The 26,409-nt window shown below is 49.4% G+C and overlaps 1 protein-coding gene and 1 non-coding gene across 2 annotated transcripts in view; one reads left to right on the forward strand and one right to left on the reverse strand.

Moving 5' to 3' along the window:
• Positions 1–1,215: 1,215 nt before the first annotated feature.
• KIF14 (kinesin family member 14) overlaps positions 1,216–26,409 on the reverse strand; it is a 49,652-nt gene continuing 24,458 nt past the window's right edge. Inside the window, exons 12-30 of the mRNA XM_027565809.1 lie at positions 26,014–26,161; positions 25,700–25,763; positions 24,179–24,363; positions 22,040–22,142; positions 20,316–20,476; positions 19,918–20,065; positions 19,135–19,287; positions 17,662–17,788; positions 15,894–15,987; positions 15,247–15,379; positions 13,991–14,091; positions 12,016–12,110; positions 8,661–8,885; positions 8,309–8,490; positions 6,377–6,535; positions 5,586–5,708; positions 4,599–4,673; positions 3,468–3,606; positions 1,216–3,122 (exon numbers count right to left, since the gene is read on the reverse strand). Coding sequence (XP_027421610.1) covers positions 2,731–3,122; positions 3,468–3,606; positions 4,599–4,673; positions 5,586–5,708; positions 6,377–6,535; positions 8,309–8,490; positions 8,661–8,885; positions 12,016–12,110; positions 13,991–14,091; positions 15,247–15,379; positions 15,894–15,987; positions 17,662–17,788; positions 19,135–19,287; positions 19,918–20,065; positions 20,316–20,476; positions 22,040–22,142; positions 24,179–24,363; positions 25,700–25,763; positions 26,014–26,161 — 2,807 coding nt within the window. The 3' untranslated portion in view covers positions 1,216–2,730. The remainder of the gene's footprint in view (positions 3,123–3,467; positions 3,607–4,598; positions 4,674–5,585; positions 5,709–6,376; positions 6,536–8,308; positions 8,491–8,660; positions 8,886–12,015; positions 12,111–13,990; positions 14,092–15,246; positions 15,380–15,893; positions 15,988–17,661; positions 17,789–19,134; positions 19,288–19,917; positions 20,066–20,315; positions 20,477–22,039; positions 22,143–24,178; positions 24,364–25,699; positions 25,764–26,013; positions 26,162–26,409) is intronic.
• On the forward strand, positions 3,803–3,909 carry LOC113907111. Its single transcript, XR_003515099.1, has one exon. It is a non-coding gene; the product is annotated as a U6 spliceosomal RNA (small nuclear RNA).

The following is a 26,409-nucleotide window of genomic DNA, read 5'->3' on the forward strand; positions in this document are numbered from 1 at the left end:
CCCTCCGTTCCCTACTCCTCCCTTCACGAGGTCACCACATCTGGTCCATTTGCCCCCCTGAACATTTCTAGGACTCACTCACTGTCCAGCTGGACAGTGAGTGACCCTGGCCCAGGCGTTCTGCCGACCACCCCTCGGCCATCCCACCCCACGCCCTGTCCCCCACATGGAGGGATGCTCCTAGAGCCCACGTTTGAGAGCCTTTCCCGGCTTAACCGCGCAAGGGCCAGGCTGTGGAGCCAGGTCTCTCCTGATGTCCTGATGGCCCGTGAGCCGCCAGCCCCAGGCCCCGCCCCCGGCCTGCCTGGCCACGCCCCCGGCCTGCCTGGCCACGCCCCCAGGCCCCGCCTTCTGCAGTCAAGCTCACGCAGTTCCTGCAGCAGCTTTCGCTCCGCCCAGACCGGGCCAACAGCCCGCCGTGTCCCAGGTCAGACCTCACACGTCTCAACCTGTGGGTGGGGGGGCCTGCGGCCCAGCCCGTCCGGGCACCGGCCACTGCACCTCACCGCTGCAGTGACCCACTGTCCCCTCCCGAAGGCCCAAGGCCGCTGTCTCCCGGCGTCTCGAGGCCCGGCCCGCCCATCACCAGTGCTCAGGGAACAAGATGGAGAGACTTCCAGATCTGAGGGCCGGGCAGGACCGGACAAGCTGCAGAGGAGGAGGGAGGTTCCTGTCACCAACCCGAGGCCAGGCGCACGGGCCCCGTGCGGCCTGCGCAGACTGAGCTCTGTGAGGCTGACGGCAGGAGTGAGCCACGTGTGACTGGGCGTCATTCTGGAGGCAGTTCTTCAGTGGAGGAGCCAGGAGATAAGCTCAGAGATTAGGAGAGTCTCTTGGAGGCTGGTGCGGGGCAGAGCGGGCAGGAGCCTGGGAGTGACGGGGACTCAGGAGTGACACGGACCTGGGAGTGACGGGGACCCGGGAGTGATGAGGGCCGGGGAGTGATGGGGAGTGACGGGGGGCCCCGAGGGAGCGCAGCGGAGGGGCAGGTGGGGTCTCTGTGGAGGACGGGCGGCAGGGCTAGTGTCTGGCTCGTGGGCCAGGATGAGCAGGGCGGTGGAGCGGGGCTGGCTCTGACACTTGACAGTGACTGTCCACACGAGGCGGGGCCTTCCCGAGGGCAACCTGGTGGGCACAGGACGGGGTCTCATGACTGGCAACGGGAAAGTTGGACACCGACATTACGGACAGGACCGAGACCACAGACCCAGAAGCGACTTTTCACAGGCATCCAATCATTATAACACATCTCATCAGCGTACATGATTCCAACAGAAAATATACTTACCAAAGTTGGTTTAAATATTGTGTAACAATCCAGAGTATAAATATATGTACATACAAAATTTTACGAAGACACTAAAAGGTTTCTGACCAATGAAGTCCTGAGTTTAGAAAACAGAAAGTAAGGATTAAATACTGAACATCAAGATTAAAAACTACCACACTAATACTGTAGGATGTTCCTCCAAGAGGAACAACCTTCAGGAGAGGTCCTTGCCTGTACACCTGCTCTTCCTAAAACCTGACAGCAAAGAGCCACTTGGCAGAGCACTATGACAAATGCATATGGACCCTCAGAGCGAAAACAAGCTCAGATGCCAGAAAGAAAAGAAAAAAGAAAACAAAAGCACACTTTTTACACTGCACCGTTTTAAAGCACCTGAAAACACATGGTTCATTGGCATCATAAATAAGAACCAGTCACTGTGAGAGTATGTCTGCCCCTGGCACCAACTCCCACAGCCATGCAGGGCACACAGCGCATCTGCACACGCAGGGGACAAGGCGGAATCTGGTTACTCAAAATAATTCTTGCCCAAGACCTGCTCGACCTCACTCCCGCCAGGTCACTGGGTATCTCTTCAATTTACACACATTTCTGCAGCCGAAAATGTCAAACGATCTCCTTGAGGGACGAGCCCCAAAGTGCAATATTACCTCTATTTCCTGATTGTAAATAAAGGGTTTAAGTTCAGAGATATAATAAAGGTCTTAAATCTTCATCGAATCATGTACAAACTCCCTATGCCTTCATCAGACAAGAGTTATCAAGGGAAGACCTGGCCTCTGATTCCCCAACCCCATCCAATAGTTGAATTAATATTCAGTGGGTTTGAAGTTACATTCACACAGCCCCTAACACGAAACCCCTGGCAGATAGAAGTGAGCTGGCATGCCAGCAAACCAGGTTATTAATATAAATTATACTATATTAGGAAGCTGCTCATAATTTGCAAAGAAACAGGAAACTGTGTCCTGAACACACCATTCAAAATGGCAACCAGTTGATCTTCCAAGAAAAGGGCTGTCGATTCAACAAGGCAGGTTAAGCTGCCCTGGTTAGACTTGCTATGGCAGCTTCACCATGAAACTCATGGTAGTTATCTATTTGCAAGGGAGTGAAGATACAGGCATGAAGGTGTCCACTTCCAGGAAATAACTTCTCTGTCACCACAGTCCCCATAAGAACCATTACACATAGACTATTGAGCCAGCCCGAGGCCGCACACTCCTGTTAAAGATGAACATTGACATTTCCAGGCAACGGACAAGGACCACTCACTTGGTTTTGAATTCCAATTCTATCCGATTGCCACGAAACTCTGACATGGTCAGTACCTGTCTTACATCGTCTGCAGGGAATTGCGGCTGCACACTCAGGCATCTGAAATCAGCGTCCTCACCCAACAGGAGGCCGCCCACAGACTGGACGGCTCTGGAGCAGGCTTACTGCTCTCTGGCGGGAGGAGATCCCTCCCCGGCGCCCTCACAGGTGGGCAACACATCCTGCTCTGAGCCCCCCAGGGCCAGGCCCGGGAGCTCGTACACCCGCTTGGGCACTCCTCGGGTCCTCTGGGGGCCGGGCCTGTCCGACCCGGGCTGCTCTTGTCCTGCTGCTCTGGGACCCTGATCGCAAGTTTCCCAGGGCCCCCACAAACCAGGTCCTTCTTCAAATTCAAAACCCAAGAGCAGTGAGGTAGCGCAGGACTCCAGCTCCCGGTGGCCGGCTTGGGCTCTGCTGTCCTCAGGGCACCCGCCCCAGTCGCCATGGAGACCCCGGGCAGAGCTGCAGAGACGCTGCACACAGTCCTGGAGGAGGGCCACGTCCCCACGGTGCCCTGTGCAAGGAGAGGGGAGAGATGGTCACCTCGCCATCCCTCCCCAGGGGGTGTGACCCGAGACATCTACGCCAAAGTGACCCCTTGGGACACTCCAGACAACGTAAGGGCATTCAGTGCATCTGTCAGATAAGCAGCTTGTTCTTCAGGATCTAGTAGTTAAGGCAGAGGAACTCACAGATGGTAAGTAGGAATTCAATCATACTAGTTCCTACAGGTCATTAATGCCAACAAGGGGCACTGATGAGGCCTCAGTGAGTGAATCAAACCAGAAATGAGAAGATGCCTGAGATTCCTCAAACTGTCAAGTCCTAATTAACTGCATATTCCATTTGTACTACATACCTCTCAGTGCAGAAATAATAATTTGAATAGTTTGCTCTAAGCCACATTTTAACTTGAAGAATTCTTGGGCAAGATTGATCATCTTCTTCAAATCTTCATATTCAGAATTTTCTTCTTGTACTTGAGTTCTGAAGCTTTTCTGCGTAAAAAAGTTCATAGTTTAAAAAATATATAATAGGTTACATGGAGGAAAGACTCAGTCAAAATAATTTTAGTTGCCAGAATTTTACCTTCAAAATGACAGTGAGTTTAAATTTCGAGACCAAAATATGATATGAACAATTACTATATTCAAAAGAAACAAAAAGTTTTAAATAATTTAAAAATAAAGTCCAGTGCTCGCTTTGGCAGCACATATACTAAAATTGGAACGATACAGAGAAGATTAGCATGGCCCCTGCGCAAGGATGACACGCAAATTCGTGAAGCGTTCCATATTTTTAGCACGTGTATACCTGTGATGGATTCATTTTGATATTTGGCAAAACTAATACGATTATGTAAAGTTTAAAAATAAAATAAAATTAAAATTACACACACAAAAAATAATAAAATAAATAAATAAAAATAAAAAAATAAAAATAAAGTCCAATTTCCTATTTTATGAAAATGAAATAAAACAACAGTACCTTCCGTTTACTACCCAATATCATAAAAGATAAATTTGTTTAATTTTTAAGAGCTCAACTTTATATCTCCTGCTTATTTTAACAGACATTTTCAAGCTATAGAAATTTTGATTCCATACTTAGTTCATATTTTTCTATTTACCTGTGACATGAGTAAAATAATTTGTCTAATTTGCCTGTCTTAAAATCTTTGTGCATACTGATTATTAAACATAATTTTTTAGCCTATGGTGATTATTCAAGCAAAAGCTGACAGCAACAGAAAGAAACAGGCACGACACATTAATACGCTCAGTTTCTGCACACGATTTCATCCATCACTAAGCCTAACAAGTTAGACACCAAGAGGAAGATGCCTGAGAGCTCCTGCCCCTGCTTCCAGTAAACAGGCAGAGAGGAGTCACCGGCGAGCGACAGAAACCAAAGCACATCCGCGCCAGAGCCCAGTGAGATGAAAAATACACTCCACAAAACCAAACACCAAGACAAGAGCTTCTCTTACTGTTTTCCATTCAGCGAAGAGGTTTCCGAGGGATTCGATCAGTCCCAGGGCATTAGCTTTCATCTGTTTGGTAACCTACAGAGAATGGTAAAATATTTTATTATACAAATAACTGTTTAGAAGTATAAAAATCCTGGCATTCTATGGGATCTGCCAGGGAGAAGAGTTTTTGTCCAGTAGTCACGAGCTTGGGGCTCAGTTACTGAGACTACAAGTAAGTAGCCAGTGTCCAAGTCACAGAAGTGGATTTTCTTTCTAAATAAGTTGCACACTGGTCCCACATTAAATGTGGATACCTGAGTCTTCCTGGTCCAGTGGTTAAGCGTCCACCTTGCAACGCAGGGGACACCGGTTCGATCCCTGGTCCGGGAGGATCCCATATGCTGCGGAGCAACTAGGCTCGTGTGCTGCAGCTGCTGAGCCCCGGCTCCAGCACCTGGGAGCCGCAGCTGCTGAAGCCCACTCACCCAGACCCTGTGCTCTGCAACCAGAAGCCACGCGCGGCAACGAAGAGTAGCCCCCATTCTTTGCAACTAGAGAAAGCCCACGCAGCAACAAAGACCCAAAAATAAATAAAACTATATAAAAAAAAAGAAATTATAAGAACAAAACTAAATAAACAGTAGTTCCCATTCTCAAGTGGAAAAGCAGAGCCCTAATTGAAGGAGGAAAAAGAGAGGCGGCAAGTGGCCACTAGGGGTCACTGACACACTCCGTCCTCTCGGATTCATCTGCAGGCTGAATCTCTCTGGCAACCACCGGCCCGGGCAGGACCCACAATGTTACCCTCGAGAGGGGCTGCCATGACTCAGGTGTAAAATTGAGAAAATCACCAGGAGAAATGATGCCAACAGCCTTTTCAATAAAAAATAACCCAACTAAAATACATAAATTTATAAAGACCTCATTCACTGAGTTAAACTATTTTTAGAAACCAACTTGACCTACTCTCTGGTACTATCCAGGACGCTCCTCTTTTTGTCTTACCTCAGCTTGGGGACTCTGTCTTAGGAGTTCATGCTCGAGCTCTTTTGCTTTTTCTATCCCAGAATTGAGAAGACTCTTTATTCCCAAGTCCACACCATCACAAACGGCACCCACAAAATCATCCTAGAAAAAGTTTTTAAGCATTAACTGGCAAATTCAATTTCTACATATGTTTTAAGTCACCAAATAATTAAGTTAAATATTCTGCTTATTGTAGGACTGTAGACAGGGAGGCCTGGCGTGCTGCAATCCATGGGGTTGCAAAGAGTTGGACATGACTGAGCGACTGAACTGAACACATTCCTAGTTTATTAATCCAACTAAAGCTAGAATAAGACCTAACAGTATGTAAAGAAAAAAAAAACACTTTTGTATTCTACATATACTGCAGAGGGTGTTTGTCATCTTAAATAGGATACCATGTGGCTAGAACAAACATCTTAATATAACACTGTGTTTTCAGTAGCATGAATAATTAAAGCAAACACACATTTTCTAGAATCACACGCCAATGTAGTTATGAATACACTCTCCGTGTTGGCTGGCTGAGCAGCCACCGTTCAGAGCAGACGGGTACCATCAAGCCAAAGACCCAGAAGGTACGGGCAGGATCCCAAATCAACGGGTACATTTATCCACTCAGACTGTAACAGCTTTCATCTTCTGCTAAACTAGTAAGGTACGAGCAGCTCTGAAAAGTAAACATTTCTCCTGCTTCATGGCCCCTTGACAGGAAACGCTGCTGCTCCCTGAGATGAAGGCTGTCAGCATGAGCGAGCACGGCCCATTACCTGCAGGCCGGCGGCCCCGTGAGCACTGCTCTCCAGGAAGTGCAGCCGGTCCCCGCCAAGAGCCACTGACCGCCCCACGCACGCAACGGCTCGGTGTACGGTTTGGATCACTTGCTTTTGAGCCTCTTTGACCATCGGTGAAATATCTGAAGAGCATCCCTGTAAGACAAAAATGGCCCAAGGTGTCAGGTACCTGAGATGACCAGGGGAGGGAAGAACAAGAAGATGTGGTTCTGCGCCTACTCCTACAACAGCCGTGCTTCACAAGAGTCTGATCAGAGCCAGACAGCGTACAGCCCAGCAGCCTCTGATAGTGAGGGCATGAGGAGGACACAGGGACACAGGAGGACACCAACAGACGAGAAGGCCGCAGCGAGGTGTGCGGATTCCAGATCAGTGAAGGAAAGTTACATGGCTCAAAACAGCCTGGAGTTAGAACTCCCCTCCAGGTCCTCCCCACCATTCTATGGAAAACAAAGAACTCTGTCACCCGAAGGAAAAAAAATGGACATTAAGGTTGATTACGCCCAGCTCCCAGCTGGTCCAGCCTCTGGCCGATCTCCAAAATTCCTTGCCCCAGCTGTTTAAGAGGTAACTACTCCAAACAACCTTGGAGAGGAACAAGCCTCCTTAAGACAGTAGCTTTCCACATATACGCCTATATATACCTACTCTCCTTGGGTTAGTGCAACAGCTCACTAATCTGACTGCTGCCCCTTCTCGCTTCATTAAAGGTGATCTGTTCCTGTAAAGTGCGGGTCTCGTTCTTTTTCTGAATCTTGCCGTCTCTAACTCCATACCCTACAGTCAGTGCGGTAGAGTCCCTCGCAGGAGGCACCTGACATGACAAAGTGTCCACTAGATGAGAGGACTGGGGAGGCCTGGGAGGCACCAGAGGGTCTGGCCAACATCCAGAAGCTTCACTGTCTCTCCAGGTTTCCGCTTTGGCCCCTGGGATGTGCGGGCCTCTCTCGGCAGAGGTCTGGGCATCGGCAGACTCAGGGCCTCTGCTCCCACTTGCCCTCCTCCATCCTCACTGGGAACGTGGCTGCTGGAATAAAAACGCAGGTCCCAGGGACCCCGGCCCTACATGTGATGACGCTCTGGCCAAAGATGTGTGAAAAGAAATGTCACATGACCATTTCCAGAAACCTCCTTGAATGAAGACCCCCAAGGCCCCGACCTTCTTTGTTCCGTCTCCCATCCCATGCACTGACCTCCCCTGGGGCCCTGCCATGGGGTGGACACAGAGCCCGGGGCCCTGCCACAGGGTGGACATGGAGCTCAGGCCAGCCACAGGCTGCACTGAAGGAAGTGGGGCAGCCAAGCCCACCTCCAGATGTTATGAGAGAAAAGAAGCTTCTATCTTACATCTTCCTACAGCCAAACCTCATCTAAGGGAAGAGGCAAGAGAAATACTCTTTGCCCTGGATCAGGTCAGCAGGCTTGTGACCAACTCACCACCTTTGACCAGAGTGAGCCCCGCCCCCTCCCCCAGCGCCAGAGCGAGGCCCCGCCCCTCCCCAGTCCCAGAGCGAGGCCCCGCCCCCTTTCCCAGCCCCGCTGCAGCCTGGGGGTCAGGAGCACTCTGCACTCAAGGCTATGGCCTACCAGTGGTGAACAGTGGACACATCCTCCCTGGCCTTCCCTTCCTTATAGAGGAGACAAACCAGTGCGCACGTCTGGGGCTGCAGCGAAAACTAGAGGAGTTAATATTCATAAACCACACAGCACTGCCACAGCCTGGCCCACAGAAACCCCTGGAAGTCCTGGTTCATTAAGTCCATTATTAAACACCCAGTCTCGTGATCTCACACAGAAAGCGCTTCTGAAAACCCTAGAGGTCTGGGTCTGGGCGAAGCACAAACAGGAGGAAGTCAACAAACACCTGCTGAGCAGAGGAGTCCTAAGGGGGACCCACGGCCCCGTTACCTGCAGAAACAGCTGCAAGCGGCCCCCCAGCGTCCTCACTTCCCGCCGCAGCTCGGCCAGCAGGGCCGCCCGGCCAGCCTCCAGGGGGACACCGCTCACCCAGGGTGCCGTCAGCACCGTGAGCTGCTGGAACGCGCTTGCCACCTGGACTGTGAGCGACTGGTTTGCTCGGTCAGCGAACACTTGGAAAGAAGAAGAAAAGTGATGAGCAGAAACGACCTCCCAGTAAAAGAGCTCACAGACGCTCGCCACGCAAACACGAGCGTCAGACAATACACGGCAGAGGTGACCATGCCACCGAGGATGCGCAGGACACAGCGGTCCCCGCAGGCGGGTCGGTGCGGACGCTTACGGTTACACTGACTGTCCTCGTCCTGCTCTTCGTGGGCTCTGGACACGGCCAGTACCCCGTCGTGGATTCTGAGGAAATTACTCATCAGGCTGTCTGCCACGGTGCCTTCTTCATCATCACTCTGTCCAAGAAGCTCTAACGACGAGCTGATCAACTCTTTGCAAATGCCAGGAAGGAAGGGTTCCGCTGACTCCAGGTAAACAGGGCTGGATTTCCCCACTAAGCCTGTGTCGACAGAAAACAGCCATCATAAGGCTCGTTTCCAGGGACAACGCTTGCAAACACACACAGCATCAGTGCAGCCACTGCACAACGCCAGGCACACATTCCAAGCAGGCCGCTCCCATTTCAAGACACCCTCCTTCCTCTACGCAAGGGGAAGACAGCCCCGCAGAGGGACTCCACCAGCTTCTCAACAGCATCCACCCACCCACAGCCCAGCAGCTACGGAACCAGATAACAGGGAAACCAGAGATCCCACGTAACCACTGATTGCATCTCCTTCTTAATTTACTTATTGGCAACACCTAAAGAAGTGTGAATTGGTGAAAACAATGGTAGCTGCATAAGGCAAAATAACATGAACACAATAAACATAAGGAATAAACCACACGCTGGAAAAGCAGGCAGTAGTAGAGCAAACAACGGAAGGAGGGTCCCGGTAGCTCCTCCTCTAACACCTCCTGCTTCAGCTGTCCTACACCCGGAAGAGGAGAAAGCCCAACAACTGTCCACAGTCAGTGTGTCACGTTCTAGGGAGACAGCCTCTCAGAACAACTTTCTAAGCACCGTCCAAGCCAGAGGCAGACAGAAAGTGTGAAAGAGCCCATCGGCACCTCTGGAAATAACTGCACCCAGAACACCAGCCCCTGAGCAGGGCTCTCATTTAACGTACACAGTTGGTCTTCTGGTCCAATCCACAGGCGACTAGAAACAGCAAACTACAAAAGAAAGTACATGCAAGCCCTGGGCGGGGACTACTGAGTGGAGAGGCAAAACAAGAGCTCGATGTGGGCGGAGAAAACAGAAGCACGGCCGTGCCTGAAGCTGTCACTGCAGGTGACGACAATCAACTTCGCGACGACAGTGACCTCCCACCACCTGCTTCATGAGACGCCAGTCTGAATGCATCAAGTCCAGCTGCAGCCTGTCACAAACATCTGTGCAAGTCTAGTTTCAGAACACAGCCCCTCAGGTGAGAAGTTCAGACACGTGCCGCCCCCACTAGCCCCCGGCAGGCCTGGTCCTGCTCCCACCGCGCAACCACCCAGGCGGGGTCACACTAAACACACAGGTGGGCTTCTATCTCCCTCTGGGAAAACTGCAAATAGGCAAAGACCTCTTACGTCTGACTTCCCCTTACACCTTAATTTTTTTAAAGGGCACTTAAAAATGACTCTTGAGTGGCTGAAACTAACGCAACACTGTAAATCAACTATTCTTCAATTTAAAAAAAAGACCCAAGAGGAGATACGTTCAGTTATCTGGAAAAGGTACGCTTACAAAACATCTTACTCTTAAGTAGTACTGGATAAATAAGTTGCTACCACAGATACACAGCCTTTTATTTTGCTGGTAAACAAAAAGTCTATGGCCTATTTTGCTTTGACTTACATTAAACAAGCAGTAGGATAATAAATGCCTTCCTAAAAGATAAGTTTATGATTAAAAAAATACCTCTAGTGTCTTTTATAGTCAAGATGAGATAATTTCTTTCATGGCTAATCATATCCCACTGATATCGTTATAGATTATTACATTACGTAGCAATTTTTAAACTCAGTTTACTAGGGTACAGGTAACACTCTGTAGTGTTCGCATCTTGAGTGTACAGCGTTTTTACACACGTGCACACCACGTAACTGCCACTGGGGGGCGCACACCGCCAGCCCGTCGCCCCTCTGACTGCCACTGGGGGGCGCACACCGCCAGCGCGTCGCCCCTCTGACTGCCACTGGGGGGCGCACACCGCCAGCGCATCGCTCCTCTGACTGCCACTGGGGGGTGCACACCGCCAGCGCGTCGCCCCTCTGACTGCCACTGGGGGGCGCACACCGCCAGCGCGTCGCCCCTCTGACTGCCACTGGGGGGCGCACACTGCCAGCCCATCACTCCCCTGACTGCCAGCCCATCACTCCCCTGACTGCCATTGGGAGGCGCACACCGCCAGCGCATCGCTCCTCTGACTGCCACTGGGGGGCGCACACCGCCAGCCCATCACTCCCCTGACTGCCACTGGGGGGCGCACACCGCCAGCCCGTTGCTCCTCTGACTGCCACTGGGGGGCGCACACCGCCAGCCCATCACTCCCCTGACTGCCACTGGGGGGCGCACACCGCCAGCGCGTCGCCCCTCTGACAGGCGCCCTTGTGGCCCACTCCTCTGTCTTGTCACTGCAGCTCAATTTCCCCTATCTTTGAACTTCCCATAAACAGAATCATATGGGATGTACTCTTTATTATATAGTTTCTGATACTTCACATGGAGCATGGCTCAGCTGGTGAAGAATCTGCCTGCAACACGGGAGACCTGGCTGGGACCCCTGGGTTGGGAAGATTCCCCCGGAGAAGGGAAAGGCTACCCACTCCAGTACTGCGGCCTGCACACGACCGAGCGACTTTCGCGCCCACACCTCACGTGGCACTTTCGGGCTCACCCGGGTGGGGTTCTTTTCTGTCTCCACGTAGTAGTTTGTTGCTACCAAGTAGTGACTTTAATTATTAGAGGTACTTACACATATAAAGTATATCCCCCCTCTTATGAAAACTAATATTATAGTCAATATTGGCATAAAATAATTATTCAGGAGAAAAAGTTCTATAACTTTTTCTTTTAAACCATTAAAACTGGAAGTAATTTTGTGACAGATGATATGTGTGTGTTACGCGAAATCCCGAAGGACACGAGGGAGTGTTGTGCCGAGGATGCCCTGGCCCTGTCCTGCGTCACGCCGGACGAGCGGTGCTTTCTGGCCGAGGGCAGCTCTCCCGGAGACCTTGTTCACGAGCAAGCACGTGTGTGCAGCACTCCTCCTCCTCACACAAGTGACATCCTGTAACACACCATCTTCCACACTTGGCCTCTTTCCACTTGGAAGAAAACAGTATCCTCGTACGTTTGTGAACACACACACGTCTTCCCCATCTGATCCAGTCACTCAGTTAACACTTGGAAATACACCACAGAGCGCAGAGCTTCAGAAGCGGGAGGGCCTCTGGCGAGCCCTCCTGTTTACAGAGGCAGCGGGAGCTCCCAGGAGACGAGAGGATTCGCACAAGCACAGGAAGAGGGACGGTGGCAGAGACAAGCCCTGGAGCTGCTCTTGGTAAATGATAGAACCCGATGGAAAAAGGACCTGCGGAGCCTGAAGAACGCAGGTCCTGGCCCGCGTGGGCCTCGATGTCGTGTAGACAGCCGGAAACCCTCCTGTTGTTCATCAGACTCCTGCTCCTGCAACAACAGACCCCAGCAGGTTAGCAGCTACATTCATACGCCACGTGCAATAACGCTAGAATGCTTGCTGTCAAATATCCTAAAGAAAATGGATATCCATGAGTGTGCTTCCCGTGGAGACATTTTCATCAAGGGCTAAGTGAATTTGGTCCACTGAATAAGAATTTGACTATCTCTAGGTAGCATTCTAACCCCCACTTCACTGAGCAGAATAAACATCTATAGAATGCAGCTGACCCTTGAATAAGACAGGGGTCACACCCCCTGGGCACGGTCAAAAGCCCACGTGTACCTCACAGTCAGCCCTGGTGTGTGAGGTTCCTCCACATCTGTGGGCCCAACCAACGCCAGGCCTGTAGGGTTTCCTATTGGAAACCCGTGTCCTTCAAGGTCAAACGTCCCGTTAGTCTCGGGCTCTGGACACTGTGGTTGAAGCACATCGGTGAGCTTCTGAGCTCACTGAGCTTAAGGGCCATAGGAAGAGCACGTTGGTGAGCTTCTGGGCTCACTGAGCTTAAGGGCCATAGGAAGAGCGAGAAGTTAGGCAAGTAACTACACTCAGCTGTGAAAGTACTGGGGGGTGGGGGGCAGCCTACGGAGACTCTGGGGAAGGACGCAGCCCCAGAGCCCAGAGGCCCCCCACCCCCAGAGCGGGGGTCAGCCACACGGGGAGGCAGGCAGGTTGCAGGGAGAGAGGGAGGCTCGCGAGGAGGCTGGGCCCAGATGGATTCTGAGCTGCGGCTGAAGGCAACGAAGTTAAAAAGAATGTTACCCAGAAGGACACTGCTCTCTGCGACAGAGAGGCTGTGATACAGTCGCAGTCGGGGGCTCGGGCGTCGCTCAGACCTGGGCTTGAGGACCAGCCCTTCCCTTAGCAGCTGAGGGGCTTTGGATAAGGTTCTCATCTCTTTAAATCCTCGGTGACTTCATCTGTGAACTGGGGCTAAGGAGGGCCTTTGCTGCTCAGCAGACATTCGACACACGCTCCCCGGTGACCATGCTTCCGGTGGATGAACCGCTGTGACCTCCACATCCTGAAAGCTCCCCATCTCCTCCTTGAAGCCTTAAACCGCAGGAGCCCCCCATCCGGGAACCTCAGCCTCACCGCGTCCACACCAGCCCCACCTCAGGGCACCCTGCTCCCCTGCCCGTCCCCTGGCCGCATCCTCGTCACCCATGCCCAGGCCCGGGGTCCGGCCTCTAGGATGTGTGTGAAGCCTGCCCTCCCTCAGGTCCAGGCTGGGCCCTTGTCACCGGCCCTGCCCCTGCTCTCCTCCCGCCGGCCCTGGACGACAGGGAGCGCTGGGCCTTTCTCTGGCACCCCCAGACCCAGCAGCCGCAGTCCTGGTTCCAACCACGCTGGGGGCTGGGCCCCGGGGCGAAGGCCCCCTCCAGGGCACGTTCGCCTCTGTAGCCCAAGGGTCGGGGAAAGAGGGGCAGCCGTGCGTCTTGTCTGCCTCAGTTAATAAGCGGCACTTGTCATGCACGGAGGTCCTCGGTCACCACGACTGAGTGCAGAGGCGCTCACACTAACCTGACTGCATCTCACACTCCACAAACGACGATAAAATATCACAGAGTACACCAGGCTTCTGAGAAAGGCTGACTTAAAGTAATAAACACTGCTCGCTTTTATAGGAAATTGGATTTATGCTAGTCCAAGTTGCTCTTAAAACTTCTATGGTGAAATACTGAGGACTTTTCCTTCATATACTAACTGAACATAAGCAATCTAATGCCCTAACGGCTGTAATCTGATCACTAACACACGGGCTTCCCTCCACAGATACCGCGGTGACAGCAGACAGTTCTTGTGGACAGGGAGTGACGCACGTCTACACCCAGGACAAGAGAGCCAGCAGCGCCCGCACCCTCACCTCCTCCTGGAAAAGGAAGAAACAGGAACATCGGTGATGTCGGGTTCCCACTCATCTTCAGGGTCACAAAAGACATCTTCACCCTGGCTACTCCCATGGCTCTAAGGAAATAAATACAGAATTTCCAGTTACAAAGGGGGAAAAGGTTTAAATACTTCGCTGCATTTATCAAAGCAAAAATGCAGAGAAGTGGATGCTTTTTCAATAAGATCTGCAGATTAATAGGTTCAAATGAGCCAAATTAAAAATGCCTGCACAACAAAATGAAACCCTGGAGATGTCAACATAGCCGGGGGGAAATGTATATGATAAATATAAAATAAAGGTTATTTTTTTTTAAATCAAGGTTTATTATCAAAATATGTCAAGAAAGCTTACAGATGTTAGCTCAGTACTCACACTTCACTTGCCAAAAAATTCAGAGGACACGAACACACCCTTTACAAATAAGCAAACAAATCCTCAGTCACTAGTTATGAAAATGTAAGTTAAACCAGGGACACTGGTAAATGGCAATATTCCTGGCGGGCAATTTGTCGGTGAGAAAAACAGAATAAAAAGTTTGTATTTTTTGGTACAGTGTCAGAAAATGGAAGACAAGGAAATAAGACATTAGAAACCAACGTGCAGAGCTGTGAGTTTTCCAGCAGCAAACCGCCGAAGCCCCCGAGGGCACAGCAGTCAGCTGGGAACACAGGCGTCACCAGCGCCAAGAGGGCCCAGCGCTGCCCTGCGCCACGTCCGTCACACCCTCCTCCCCTTCGACTCACGCGTAAAATTTAAAGATCACGCTGCTATACCTGAACAGATTTAGTACTAAACTTCTCCACACAGCTATGAAAGTGAAAGTGTTAGTCACTACGTCCTGTCTGATTCTTTTTGAGACCCCATGGACTGCAGCCCACCAGGCTCCTCTGTCCATGGGACTTTTCAGCCAAGAATACTGGAGAGGGTTGCCGTTTCCTTCTCCAGGGGATCTTCCCAACCCAGGGGTCAAACCCAGGTCTCCTGAATTGTAGGCAGGTTCTTCATCGTCTTAGCCACCAGGGAAGCGCGCCTCACACAGCTATAAATATATTAAAACCCCCCAAATCCCTTCTACAGGCAAAAGTAAACATACACATTGTTAATACTGGTTGGTTTGGCTAATGTGGATAGCCTTCTATTAATATTTGTCAAATTTTCCTTAATGAGAACATGTCAGTTTTGTATTTTTCATTTCGAAAGTTTATAGAGATTTTGATGATACTGCAAACCTCATACAGTTCCTTCATTGCCGCAAGCTTAGACTCAAACTTTTCCAGACTCCAGACAGTTGAGACCCCAAGCTGCAGATTACGGACCCGAATACAAGTATCAGAACTGCTTCCTTTATCTGACACCACATGTCTGAAAGAGAAACCAAAGGAAAAAATGCTTCTCCTAAAATACACATAACAAATACACATAACCAAGAGATTCTGGAAATAGAACAACTCCCATAAAACTCAGTCCACCAATTAAGTCTCTCCAGAGTTAAGTACTTCTGTTCTAGTTATAATCAGGTCTAGGATATACTACATACTAAAATAACTTCTTACATAATAACTTTTTAAATTAAAAATTCAATATTGCACATTTCTTTTAAAATGTGGAATACTAATAAATTCTCAACTCAAAAGAAAATTAGTAAATTCCTAAACCAGCTAAAATTAATCTGTTTATAAAATATTTTTAAAAGCCTTATTCACTCCAGAATGACCTCTGAAAGGGGAGTCTGAAGTGCCCCCTGGGGATCCTGACACCTGCTCACTGCTAGCCGGGCACGTAGAGCACTAAAGAAACTCAACAACAACAACAAAATCACACAGAGGGCAACTAGTTCAAAACGAAGAATGAGTTTACTAACAAGATAACTGCTCACCTGCCAAAAACATAATTCCTGTTTAACCTGCTGCTGATGGCATTGGCTTCCTGAATCATGACGGACAGCTTCATGGAGCTCCAACTGGGCTGCACTGGCAGGAGGCAAGAGAGGAGGTTGAGAACAGGGTATGAGCACCAACACACCCCCGGGCACAGCTCCTGAAACCCGGCTTCGCACGAACGGCGTCAACTGTGCATCAGAGACGGGCAGGGCGCTAACTCGGGGACTTTTCTACAACCCTCACGGCGAGAAAAAACACTCTTCACCCAAAACGAGGTCTCTCACCCGTGGACGCAGGGAAGAAAAGTAGAGTTTACAGACAGGAAATGCCACAGATGCTGCTTTTCCTCCATCATTTCTACAGATCTTCTCTTTTTCCTAATGACTACGTTAAAGCATTAGATGAAGGATACTACAGCTTTAACTTACATAGAACCACAATCCTTTTATATTTTGCCTGAAATTTTAAAAGTATATAGATAGATATAGACAGAGATAGAAATACATCAGGAAACAAAAACAATTTTAGTCCACAATTCCATGTTCCTAATTCAGATTTACGATTTTATCACAGACACTCTCTATGTTGTTCAGTCAAACTTATAACCAGTATTCCATTAGAAGCATTTTTTTCAAAGAATAAAGTTCATTATTCAGGTGAATTAAAAAAAAAATCAAGTATTCGTGGCAAGGCACTATTTTAGGACCTAAGAGCAAGAAAAAGATGAATTAACAAAATGTTCTTATCTCTTGCAAGAAACATAAGGAGCATCCCTGCAAAGTAATTTGACATAAACGCTGTGGGGAGAGCCTGGCACCACTACCAGGTCTGCCTCCTGAAAGACAGAGCCTGGCCGACGCCCTGCGGGAACCCGCTGCGCGGCAGCCTGGGGGCCGCCACAGGCCTGGAAGCAAGGCCCTCCAGGAACACCCCCTGGACGCTCCCGGCCACAAGTCACAAGGGGCGGAGCGAGCGGGCAAGGCACGGACCACGTTTGTACGCGGATCCAAACGACGCAAACAGATGTATCTTAAAAATTACGAAATAATCCAGGAAAGTTGAATATGGACTAGATCTCTAGTGAGTATAAGAAACTAATACTAATGTTTTAGTCGTGAGAACAACGTCAGAGTTAAGCTTCAGAGAGTGACAGAGGAAAGAGGCCTTCTCTCACTTGGAGACACATGGGAACGTATTTGCAGATCAAGTGATAGGCTGTTTGGGTTTTTGCTTCAGAACGCTCCACGGAGGCAGCAGACTGAGCAGGGGCTGGAACAAAACTGCACTTGCGTGGGGAACTGCTGAGGATGGCGAAAAGTATGTAAGGGTTCACTGAAGCAATTTCTGGGCTTTCACAGTTTATTTGAGATTTTCTGTAATTAAAAAAAATCAACTTACATTGAAAACATGCTGTGTTCTACAGAGGAATGTAGAAATGTACAAAAAAATACTTCCAAGTAAGAAAGAAAGTGATGTGTACGATGATTACACACAACTTAGATAATTCTTATAAAATAAGAATTCAGAATTAGATTAAGACATTTTATAAAACATGATACACATGAAAATAATACTTAGAATTCTGTTTACTATTTGATCCTATAAGTAAATATTCTAAAAATAATAGCTCATACAAATTTATCTAGACCCAGAGAAGTCCATTAACACGTAGAATAAAACATTTGAATATGCAAGGATAGCTAACGTCTTAGTAGCTGTATCAAACAGTGCACGTTTAGAGTGCCTGCTAAGGTCTCCACTCACCTGTGAAGGCTTTGCCCCTGTGGCTCTGACTCTGCTGTAGACTCTGCACTTCCTGAGCAATCCTCTGCTTCTCTGTTTCTAGAGCTTCCAGAATTTTTGCGTGGCGAATCCTGTGGTCTTCTAAAGCCTGGGTGACATTCATTCACGTGGAGCCACACACGAGAGCATGCAAAGAGAGGAACTGTGAACCAGATTGGTAACGCCAGCACACGACATAATTCTTGTTCCACAGGACGCATTTTATTAAGCAGGAAAGGCTTTAAAAAACAACTTATACAGTATCTTTAGAAAACAATTTTTTTCCTCCACAAAATCAGGAGGAATTTCTGATGACATAACCTTTTTCTTCCCATTGATAGTATAAAAATCTTCAGGGAAAAAACTACTCAAAAAGCCCACACTCAAGAACAACTGTTGACTAAATTAAACAGTTAAATGAAAACAACACCTAAAAACCTCGTTTGACACCAATAAGCTATCTAATAGTCTACTGGTAATTGTTTTCAAGATGTAAACTGTTCTTAAAACTCTCTGCGGTGGTTCAGTGGCCACTCCAGTTCTAGATCTGCTAATACACATGTTCTCACCAAGCTCTGGTAGGGGTATTTTTAGGTTACTGACGGTATCCCTCTCTACCCCCACCTCCACTATAAACTCAGAAAGAAAACAAATAAAGCTGCTGCTTGAGAATCAAACTTGAAGGCACAAGAAGTCGAAGCGGAGATGAGAGCAGGGGCTCTCCCTCCAGGATCAGCGGTGCCTGCTCCGGGGCCGCTCACGAGGGATTCAGGGCCCCCCTCGGAGCCCTGACCCAGCAGTGCTGGAGGCACCGGAATCTCACGTCCCCCAGGCGACGCTGGGCCCCTGGTCCAGCACCTGGAGGGCACCACCCGGAAGATGCCTCCGCCCTCAGAGAGACAAGGGACGCTGGTGCCCCAGGGCTGCCCGCTGCTCCTCCTGTCCTGGTGCCGGGACGCAACCAGTACAGGAGTGAGCCGCGCCTTCTGCCCTGTGCCGTAGCGTCCCTCGGCATCTGTGTGATGGTGTGATGCTGGGGGAAAAGGGACACTTCAAGGGAGACCCCGGTCACCCTCAGACCTGGAGCTGGCCATAGCCCTCAACAGAGCCTAAGTTCTTTAAAACAAAATCCAGGGACTTCCCTGGCGGTCCACGGGTTAGCAATCCACCAGCCAGTGCAGGGGACACGGGTTCCATCCCTGGTCTGGGAAGACCCTACGTGCTGCGGGGCAGCTGGGCCCGACGCCACCACTACTGAGCCCGCGCCCCTAGATTCCACGCTCTGCAACGAGAAGCCCCTGCAATGAGGAGCCCGCACTCCTCACCCAGAGATTAGCCCCTCTCGCTGCAGTGGAGATGCAGCACAGCCAAAAATAAACAAATGGACAAATAAATACTTTTTTAAAAATCCAGCTTTCCCTCCAGACAGTCACACTAGCTGCATGATGAAGTCACCTGCTTTGTCGCCAGGGCCTCCATTTCCAGCCGCTTTCTGTTGACATGAATTTCCTGCTCAAAGCGCTGCTTCGCTTTTTCCAGTTCCTCAATTTTGTGATTCGCCTTTTGGTTATTTATTTCCTGGATCTTCTTCCTTTGAGATTCTTCTTTCTTTAAGCAACAATAGTAAGAAGTAAATAGGGCAAAAATACAGAGCAATTCTTCAAAAACAAGATCAGTCAGTAAAGAGTCTGCCTGCAATGCAGGAGACCAGGGTTCAATCCCCAGGTCAGGAAGAGCCCCTGGAGAAGGAAATGGAAACCCACTCCAGTATTCTTGCCTGGAGAATTCCACGGACAGAGAAGCCTGGTGGACTAAAGCCCATGGGGTCGCAAAGAGTCGGACACGACTGAGCAACTAACACACAAATAGGGCAAAAATGTAGAACAATTCTTGAAAAACATCAAAAAAGTACAAAAGTTCCATTTTTAAAATCAATGCACAAGAAATTGACCCAGGGATGGAAAAGGGGCCCTGGAGCGTCTCCACCTCGTCTAGGTTGACTGACCGACTGGAAAGAACCACACCACTCGCCCACCCTCCCGACCGCTGGCCCCTGGACGGTTCGGGGAAGCTGATGTCCAGCAGACAGGAGAGCCGAGGCCCGAGGAGGGGATGGAGCCCCTTGGTACCTCCCCTTCCCCGAAAGCCGCGTTTCCCCCGGGACGCCCCAGGCGCACCTAGAATCCTAAGTTCACTCGGGACACCCTGACAGGGAAGGAAGACAGCTCGGCCTCCTACCAGCTCCGCCTCCAGCACTTTGATCTTGCTCTCGTACGCAGCTTTTTGAGAGGAGAGCTCTTGCTGGGCCATCTCTTTCACGATCTGGATTCCTTGCATCATTTCTTCCTTGGCTCTCACCTGCGCCTCCTTTATTTCTGCCTCAAGCCTGCAAGGCAGCGAACAGTCACAGCGTGTGCCGTCAGCCTTCACACCAGAGGAGCTCTCAACTGATTAAGATGTTTTCAGTTAAACCAAAGTTCAAACCTCAGAACTTAAATTTCGGACTTTCTCTCAAAAGCATTCTTAAATGTTTATTAGCTCGAGAACTGTTTACACAAAATATAAAAGAGAAAATATAAAAGGATGAAAATTCGCTTATTTCTAGGCCACTCCGCTCTACACACACGAGTACTCACTGTAACCTCTGGGCCGTCAGCAAGTCGTTTTTGGCCGACTCAAAGTCTTCTGGGCGCTTGCTCACAGGATTCTCTCTGCTGGGTGGCTGCTCCCCTTTCTGGACTTCCATTGGGTGATTAAATCTAAAATAATGATCGCCACCAAGAATCACCCGATCACCCTAAGGCACACAAAAAATTGACCACTGGAGGTGAGTCCAAACCAAAAATCACCATGGGACAAATCGCCGTGCTCAACAATTCAATGCAGTCTAGTATCACTAACGATGAACACAAGAATCACAGCAGCTAACGTTTATGCAATACCTGAGAGAGTCAATTCCTAGGCAGGCTGATAAGAAGCCCAGGGTCCCCGAGGAGGAGAAAGGGGTCTGGGGGTCTCGAAGAGGAGATAGGGGTCTGGAATTCCCAAGGAGGAGGAAAGGACAAACATCTGTTTTTCCTCTACATTCCTTACTCTTAGTCACATAAAATGTTTTTTCTTTAAGCCCAGAACTGGGCTCCCCAGGTGGCACTACTGGTAAAGAAGCCGCCTGCCAGTGCAGGAGACACCAGAGACCTGGGTTCAGTCCCTGGGTCGGGAAGACCCCTGGAGGAGGAAACAGCAACTCACTCCAGTATTCTTGCCTGGAAAATCCTATGGACAGAGGCTACAGTCCAAGAGGCTACAAAGAGTCGGAGGAGACTGAACACACAGGATGATACAGAACTGATGATTACACAACAAACAACTCAGTTTAAACTCTATACTGAGGATTATATAACAACAATGTATCCTGCTGAGGACAGTTTCTCCTTCCTGAAAACCTTCTGGCTAATCCTGTTATCTTAAAATGTAAACTATGGGAGCGGGTCTAGTAAGATGTTTACAACCTTGAGACACTCTTTTAATTTACTGTAATAACCAGTTAAAAAAGTATATAACTCCCTTGCTAACACTGGAAAGGGGCGCTCTCCGCCCCCCTTCTGAGTCTGTGTGAGAAGCTTCCTCTGTCCCTTTTTCACTTTAATAAAACTCTGCTTCACAAAAGCTCTTGAGTGATCAAGCCTGGTCCCTGGTCCTGAAGCTCAATCTTCTTCGGAGATCATGAATCCGACATCATTCACCGTAAGCTACCGCACAGTCCATAAGCCAAGAACTGGGGCAGACACGCTGCCTACGTGCCTATTATTAACCCGACTCTAGGAATGAGGACGCTAATAGAGCACAGAGGCCGACAGTCACGGCGCTAAGCACCGGCTGAGCTCAGTCTGCAGACACTGCTCTAAGAACCGCGCACAAGCTAATGCTTCCAGCAGCCCCATCTCCACCCTCCCTGGGAGACAGAAAGACAGACACCATGTGGCCACAGGCCTCGCCTCGCCAGCAACAGCGTTTGTGCCTGTTCCCCTAATGTCGTCGTTAAAGTCCTGGGGAGGGTAACACACAGTCACCTGGGCTGAATAACGTCTCAAAGGTCAAAGAGCAGCTGGCAGGGCTGAGGCTTTGACCCAAGCCCAGCTCTGCCCCGGACATGTAACGGTGCTGCCTGGGCAGCTCCCAGGGGCTGGTCTCTGCACAAAGGCAGGCGATTTGTGAAACACCAGAAGAGAGAGTGTGAGAGCCAGAGAGTCCTCCCCCTCGCTCTCTGCTGATCTCACAGAGGAGAGAACCAGGCTCAGCAAAACTGAATCCCGTGCTCAAAGCGCAACAGCTTCTTGCGTTTCAGCAGCGGCCAACTTACATGGTGCAACACAGTCGGCTCCGAAATCAGTTTTCCATTTACGTATGTCTTTGCTTCCCCGGCCGGGACGATACTCACTGTCCCACTGGAATTGGTGATGGTGCTGTGAAGACAGGGAGCCCGTGGTTACGGTGATGGACAGACTGACGAGGAAGGAAAAGCAGGACACGTAATGCTCCCTGGGGTGCTCCTTCAGTGAGAAGGTTCCTGTCAATTTATGACAATAGTAACGTACAAGAATCCCCTTATTTTCCTTCCATTAGATTTTACCTTTGCTGAAAAAAGCCTGGCTTCTCTAACAATTCTATCCAGCAGTGATAGGAAAATTTTTCATTGTATGTATTATGATTAAAACTACTTAAAAAAACACTAATCCCTCTCCTCCCAAAATGAAAAAAGAATACACAAACATTAAGGGAAAATACATTAAAATACTTACAAGCACTGACCCATGTACTCTAACCAAGGGCCAGGCGAGTCGGGGACTTCCTGGCCCCCTTCTGGACTCTTCACTCTTTGGGGGCATGTTCTGTATCTTTGCCACAAGTGTAAATAATTCTGGACTTATGTGGTACAGAAAACAGTTAAGAGAAGACCAAGAGGAACTAAAGATCAAGGAGCCAAACCACACCAGGTACAAAGACATCGTGGAGCTCAGATGACCAAGACCACGCGATATTAGAACACGCACTCTGTATCTTTAGAAACTTTTTTAATGTGAACACCACATTAAAAAAAAAAATCCACATCTTATTTAAGATATGGTACTGGTAGAATTGGTTATTCACAAGGAAAATAAATGAATTTAGATCTCTACTTCACAGCAAACAAAAAATTCCAGACTACTTAAGGATTTAAATGTGAAAGCAAAATTTCAAAACATTTAAAAGAAAATTTGGGAGACTGTCTCTATAACCTCAATACAGAAAGGGTTTTTTTTAACAAGACACAGAAACTGACAACCATAAAGGAAAAGATTCGCTTGTGTGATATACTAGGAACTTTGATCCATTGAAAGGTACCATAAGAGAGAGAGATGAGCCACACGCTGGAAAAGCTATTTACAACGCATGAAACTCACAAAAACCTGCCAACCAAGACACAGAAAGGTCTGCTACAAATTATGAAGGAAAAAACAATACAATACAATTGAAAAATGGACAAAAGACATGACCAAGTTACAAACAAGTTACAAAAGAGCAAGCAAAATTGGCCAAAATATGTGAGGATTACTAGTCAAAGAAATGCAAACAAATGCCCACCGAGTCGCCAGTTTGCATCCACCCAGCAGTGCTAAGTGTTGGCAAGGATCTGAGGGTAACAGGAAGTCTGAGTGCCAACTGTGGCAGAACTGACGATCATTCTGGAAAGCAATCTGAAATCACCTCATAAAGGTGAATACGCACATATCCTGCAGGCTGCTCTCTCCCCTCCTAGACACACGCTTAGGGCTGCTTCCCAAACTTGGGAATTATCGTGACACGGTAACTGCAAAGTCGCCACGCTCATACAGCACGCGGGGCAAACAGAAGGGCCCAGGCGCCAGGCTGCCCCAAGGGCCGTCTCGCATGTTGACACTCCAGGGACGCGCTACCCGTTTGTACCAGGAGACGTGTCCACGCTCTCACAGCAGTGCTGTGGGGGTGGAATGTGAGAAACCACCGAACGTCTACCGACAAAATAGACCGGTAACTGCACACCAACGTGACACTCTGCAGCCGGGAAAACGCAGGTGTGTCAACAGAGACAAGTCATGAAAACACACTATGGAGCTAACACAGTTCACACGAACCGTCACCCCAGCAACACACGCAGCATCGCTCCACTCACAGGAGCAGAAGTTTAAATTCATCATCCAACCAAAACTCCGGCCTTAATGATGGATAGAAGTGTCATGCCTGAGACTGTAACTCCAGGAAATGACCCCGTGGCCACATCACACGCACAAAACAGAAACGCAGCAACACCACCCCGACGTCACTCCTCATAGGAGAGCAGAGGACCTGCCGTCCTCACGGAACGCCCCCACCGTCGGCTTTCCTGGCCAGCAGAGGCCCTCTCAGAGTTACACACCAGCGCCTCAGCGTGAATGGAGACGTGTGGGAAGGGAGCTGCAGGGGGCAGATCTGAGGGACGCACCAGTGGTCGTCGGCAATCAGCACGCCCGACAACTGAATGTCGTGGCTGGAGCTTGGTCTGTACTTTCCGACCGTGGTTGTCCCCTCTTTTATCATGTATAACAGGATCTCCGACAGCTGAGGGTCTTCGTTGAGGTTGACCAGGTTTGGCAAATGGTTGTCCATTTGAAAGGTAATTCCTGCTTTCTAGTACAAGTCAGAAAAATAGTTAACCTTGATCAGGAGCATGAAACTGTTAAACCCACCTAAAATGAAAGGTCTGTGTTAAACGTGAAAGTCACAGGACATGTGACTTGGTAATTAACGGTCTCTTAGACCCTCTCCTCCCGACGGCCCCGTAAGTGTGGCTGGCATACCTCTTAGAAGCCTCGCAGGGTGACGCTGACCCTGTGTCCCTCACCACCCTCAGCCCACTCGGGGCTCAGCCTGGTGTCTCCATGCACCTGTCCTCACCCGCAACCGTCCACAGCGGGTCGGGTCCTGAGACCGCGTCTCTGCGGCCACCACCAGGTCCCCGTACCGTGACAATAACCTCCTGATCGCACGATGCAGGATGCACCTTTCAGGCACCATTCCCCACTTCCCTGTCTACACACACCTCAGGAAAACCCTCTTGAGCCTGTCAGCTTCTCTCCTTTCCAGCCCCTGCACCCAGCACCCCCACCAGCCAGCCCACCCACTGCCTGCCCCAAGCTCTCGTCACCTCCTCCCGTAACCCCAGCCATAGCTCCGAGATGGGTCCCTTTCCCGGCCTTCCTCTTCCCTCCCTTGAACCCTCTCTCACACCCTCACCAGGAGAACCTGTCCAGACCCAGGAGGATTGTCCCTGTCCTTCCACCTAAAAGCCACCATGGCCCGCCCACTGGTCCTCACTGCATTGTGGCCCAGCTGTGCCCCCCTCTCCAGTCTGACCCATCCCAGCAGCCACGCATCTGTTCCTAACTCTCAGGGCATCAGGCTGCATCTTTGCTTAGACGTTTAGACTTTGGAAACCAACAAGCTCCTGCTCACTGTACAAGATTTTGCTTAGTTGTCCCTTCTGTTTGAAGTCCTCCCAGTGACCGCCCTCATCATGGGGAATTACTGCTGCTCCTCGGCCACTGCATTAGGGTGACTCATACGGCACAGTGTGAGTGCCCACCAGTGCCCACCACTGTGTACCTAATAGATGGCACATGCGTGGTTTCACCCTCCAATCACACGACACTTCAGTAAACCTCCCTCTGGGTCACACGTTCTCTGGATTCACCTCGGCCTCCCCAGGCCTGGCACAGCAGCAACATGTGACATCTGTTGAACCGATTGAACCAACGTGAAGAGAACTAGATTGTTTGTATTTTAACTTTCCAACCAGCTCACAGGCTCTAAGCCATCACAATCCTGATCTTAAAGCTCCTCACAAGATTCCCTCTAAGATTTTGCTCCATACAGTTGGTATACAATGAGCATTTGAGAAGTTACATCTGCATATTTACTGGCATATCTCTTTGCAAATCTTCAGTTTAGAGAGCTGAAATGATACCTGTAACTCCTTTGTTACTTGAAGTTTTCTTTTTTCAGCTTGTTCAAGTTTTTCTTTCCACATTCTTTTCAAAGAAAAACAAAAGAGTTTAAAAGGGTTAAAAAAATATCTAGATATATAAATGATTAAGAATCAAGAGATAATCAACAAAACTTAGAAAACCACTCAGGAGTATTCAAACATCATGGTCTGGGGATGAGCTGCTCCACTCGTATGGGAGGGAGGGGTGCCTCCCCGCCGGCCCCCCGCCCACCCCCACCAGCCCAGGGAGCCCGGGCAGCACAGGGTCTGACTGCCTGGGGCCCAGAGCCCACCTCTGCATGTTTGCCATGTCTCTCTCCTGCTGATGCAGCTTCATTCTCAAGGATGCTATTTCTTGCCGGCAGAGCCTGTACCGTTCAGGGTCAATGTTCTGACTGTTTCTTTGGGCAGCTCTTAACTTTTCAATTTCCGCTTTCAGTTCTAAACATTTGTAAAAAAGGGCCTGATTAATAACATTTGATATACAGTCCACTAGACATGAACATCTGCTCTTCCATTTGAAATCTTAAGAACCACTAAGTGAAATTTTACTTTAATTACTTACAAATCCCTACCTAGCCTTAACCTGAAAAACCGCTCCCCTGTTAATGAATCCCTCCCTCTTAGCAGGATGGCCACGAAATGTATTCTCCAACACAGGGCACCTGAGGGGGACCGGGCACCCATCT

This window comes from Bos indicus x Bos taurus, chromosome 16 (assembly GCF_003369695.1).
Source record: "Bos indicus x Bos taurus breed Angus x Brahman F1 hybrid chromosome 16, Bos_hybrid_MaternalHap_v2.0, whole genome shotgun sequence".
In the NCBI taxonomy this organism is placed as follows: domain Eukaryota; kingdom Metazoa; phylum Chordata; class Mammalia; order Artiodactyla; family Bovidae; genus Bos; species Bos indicus x Bos taurus.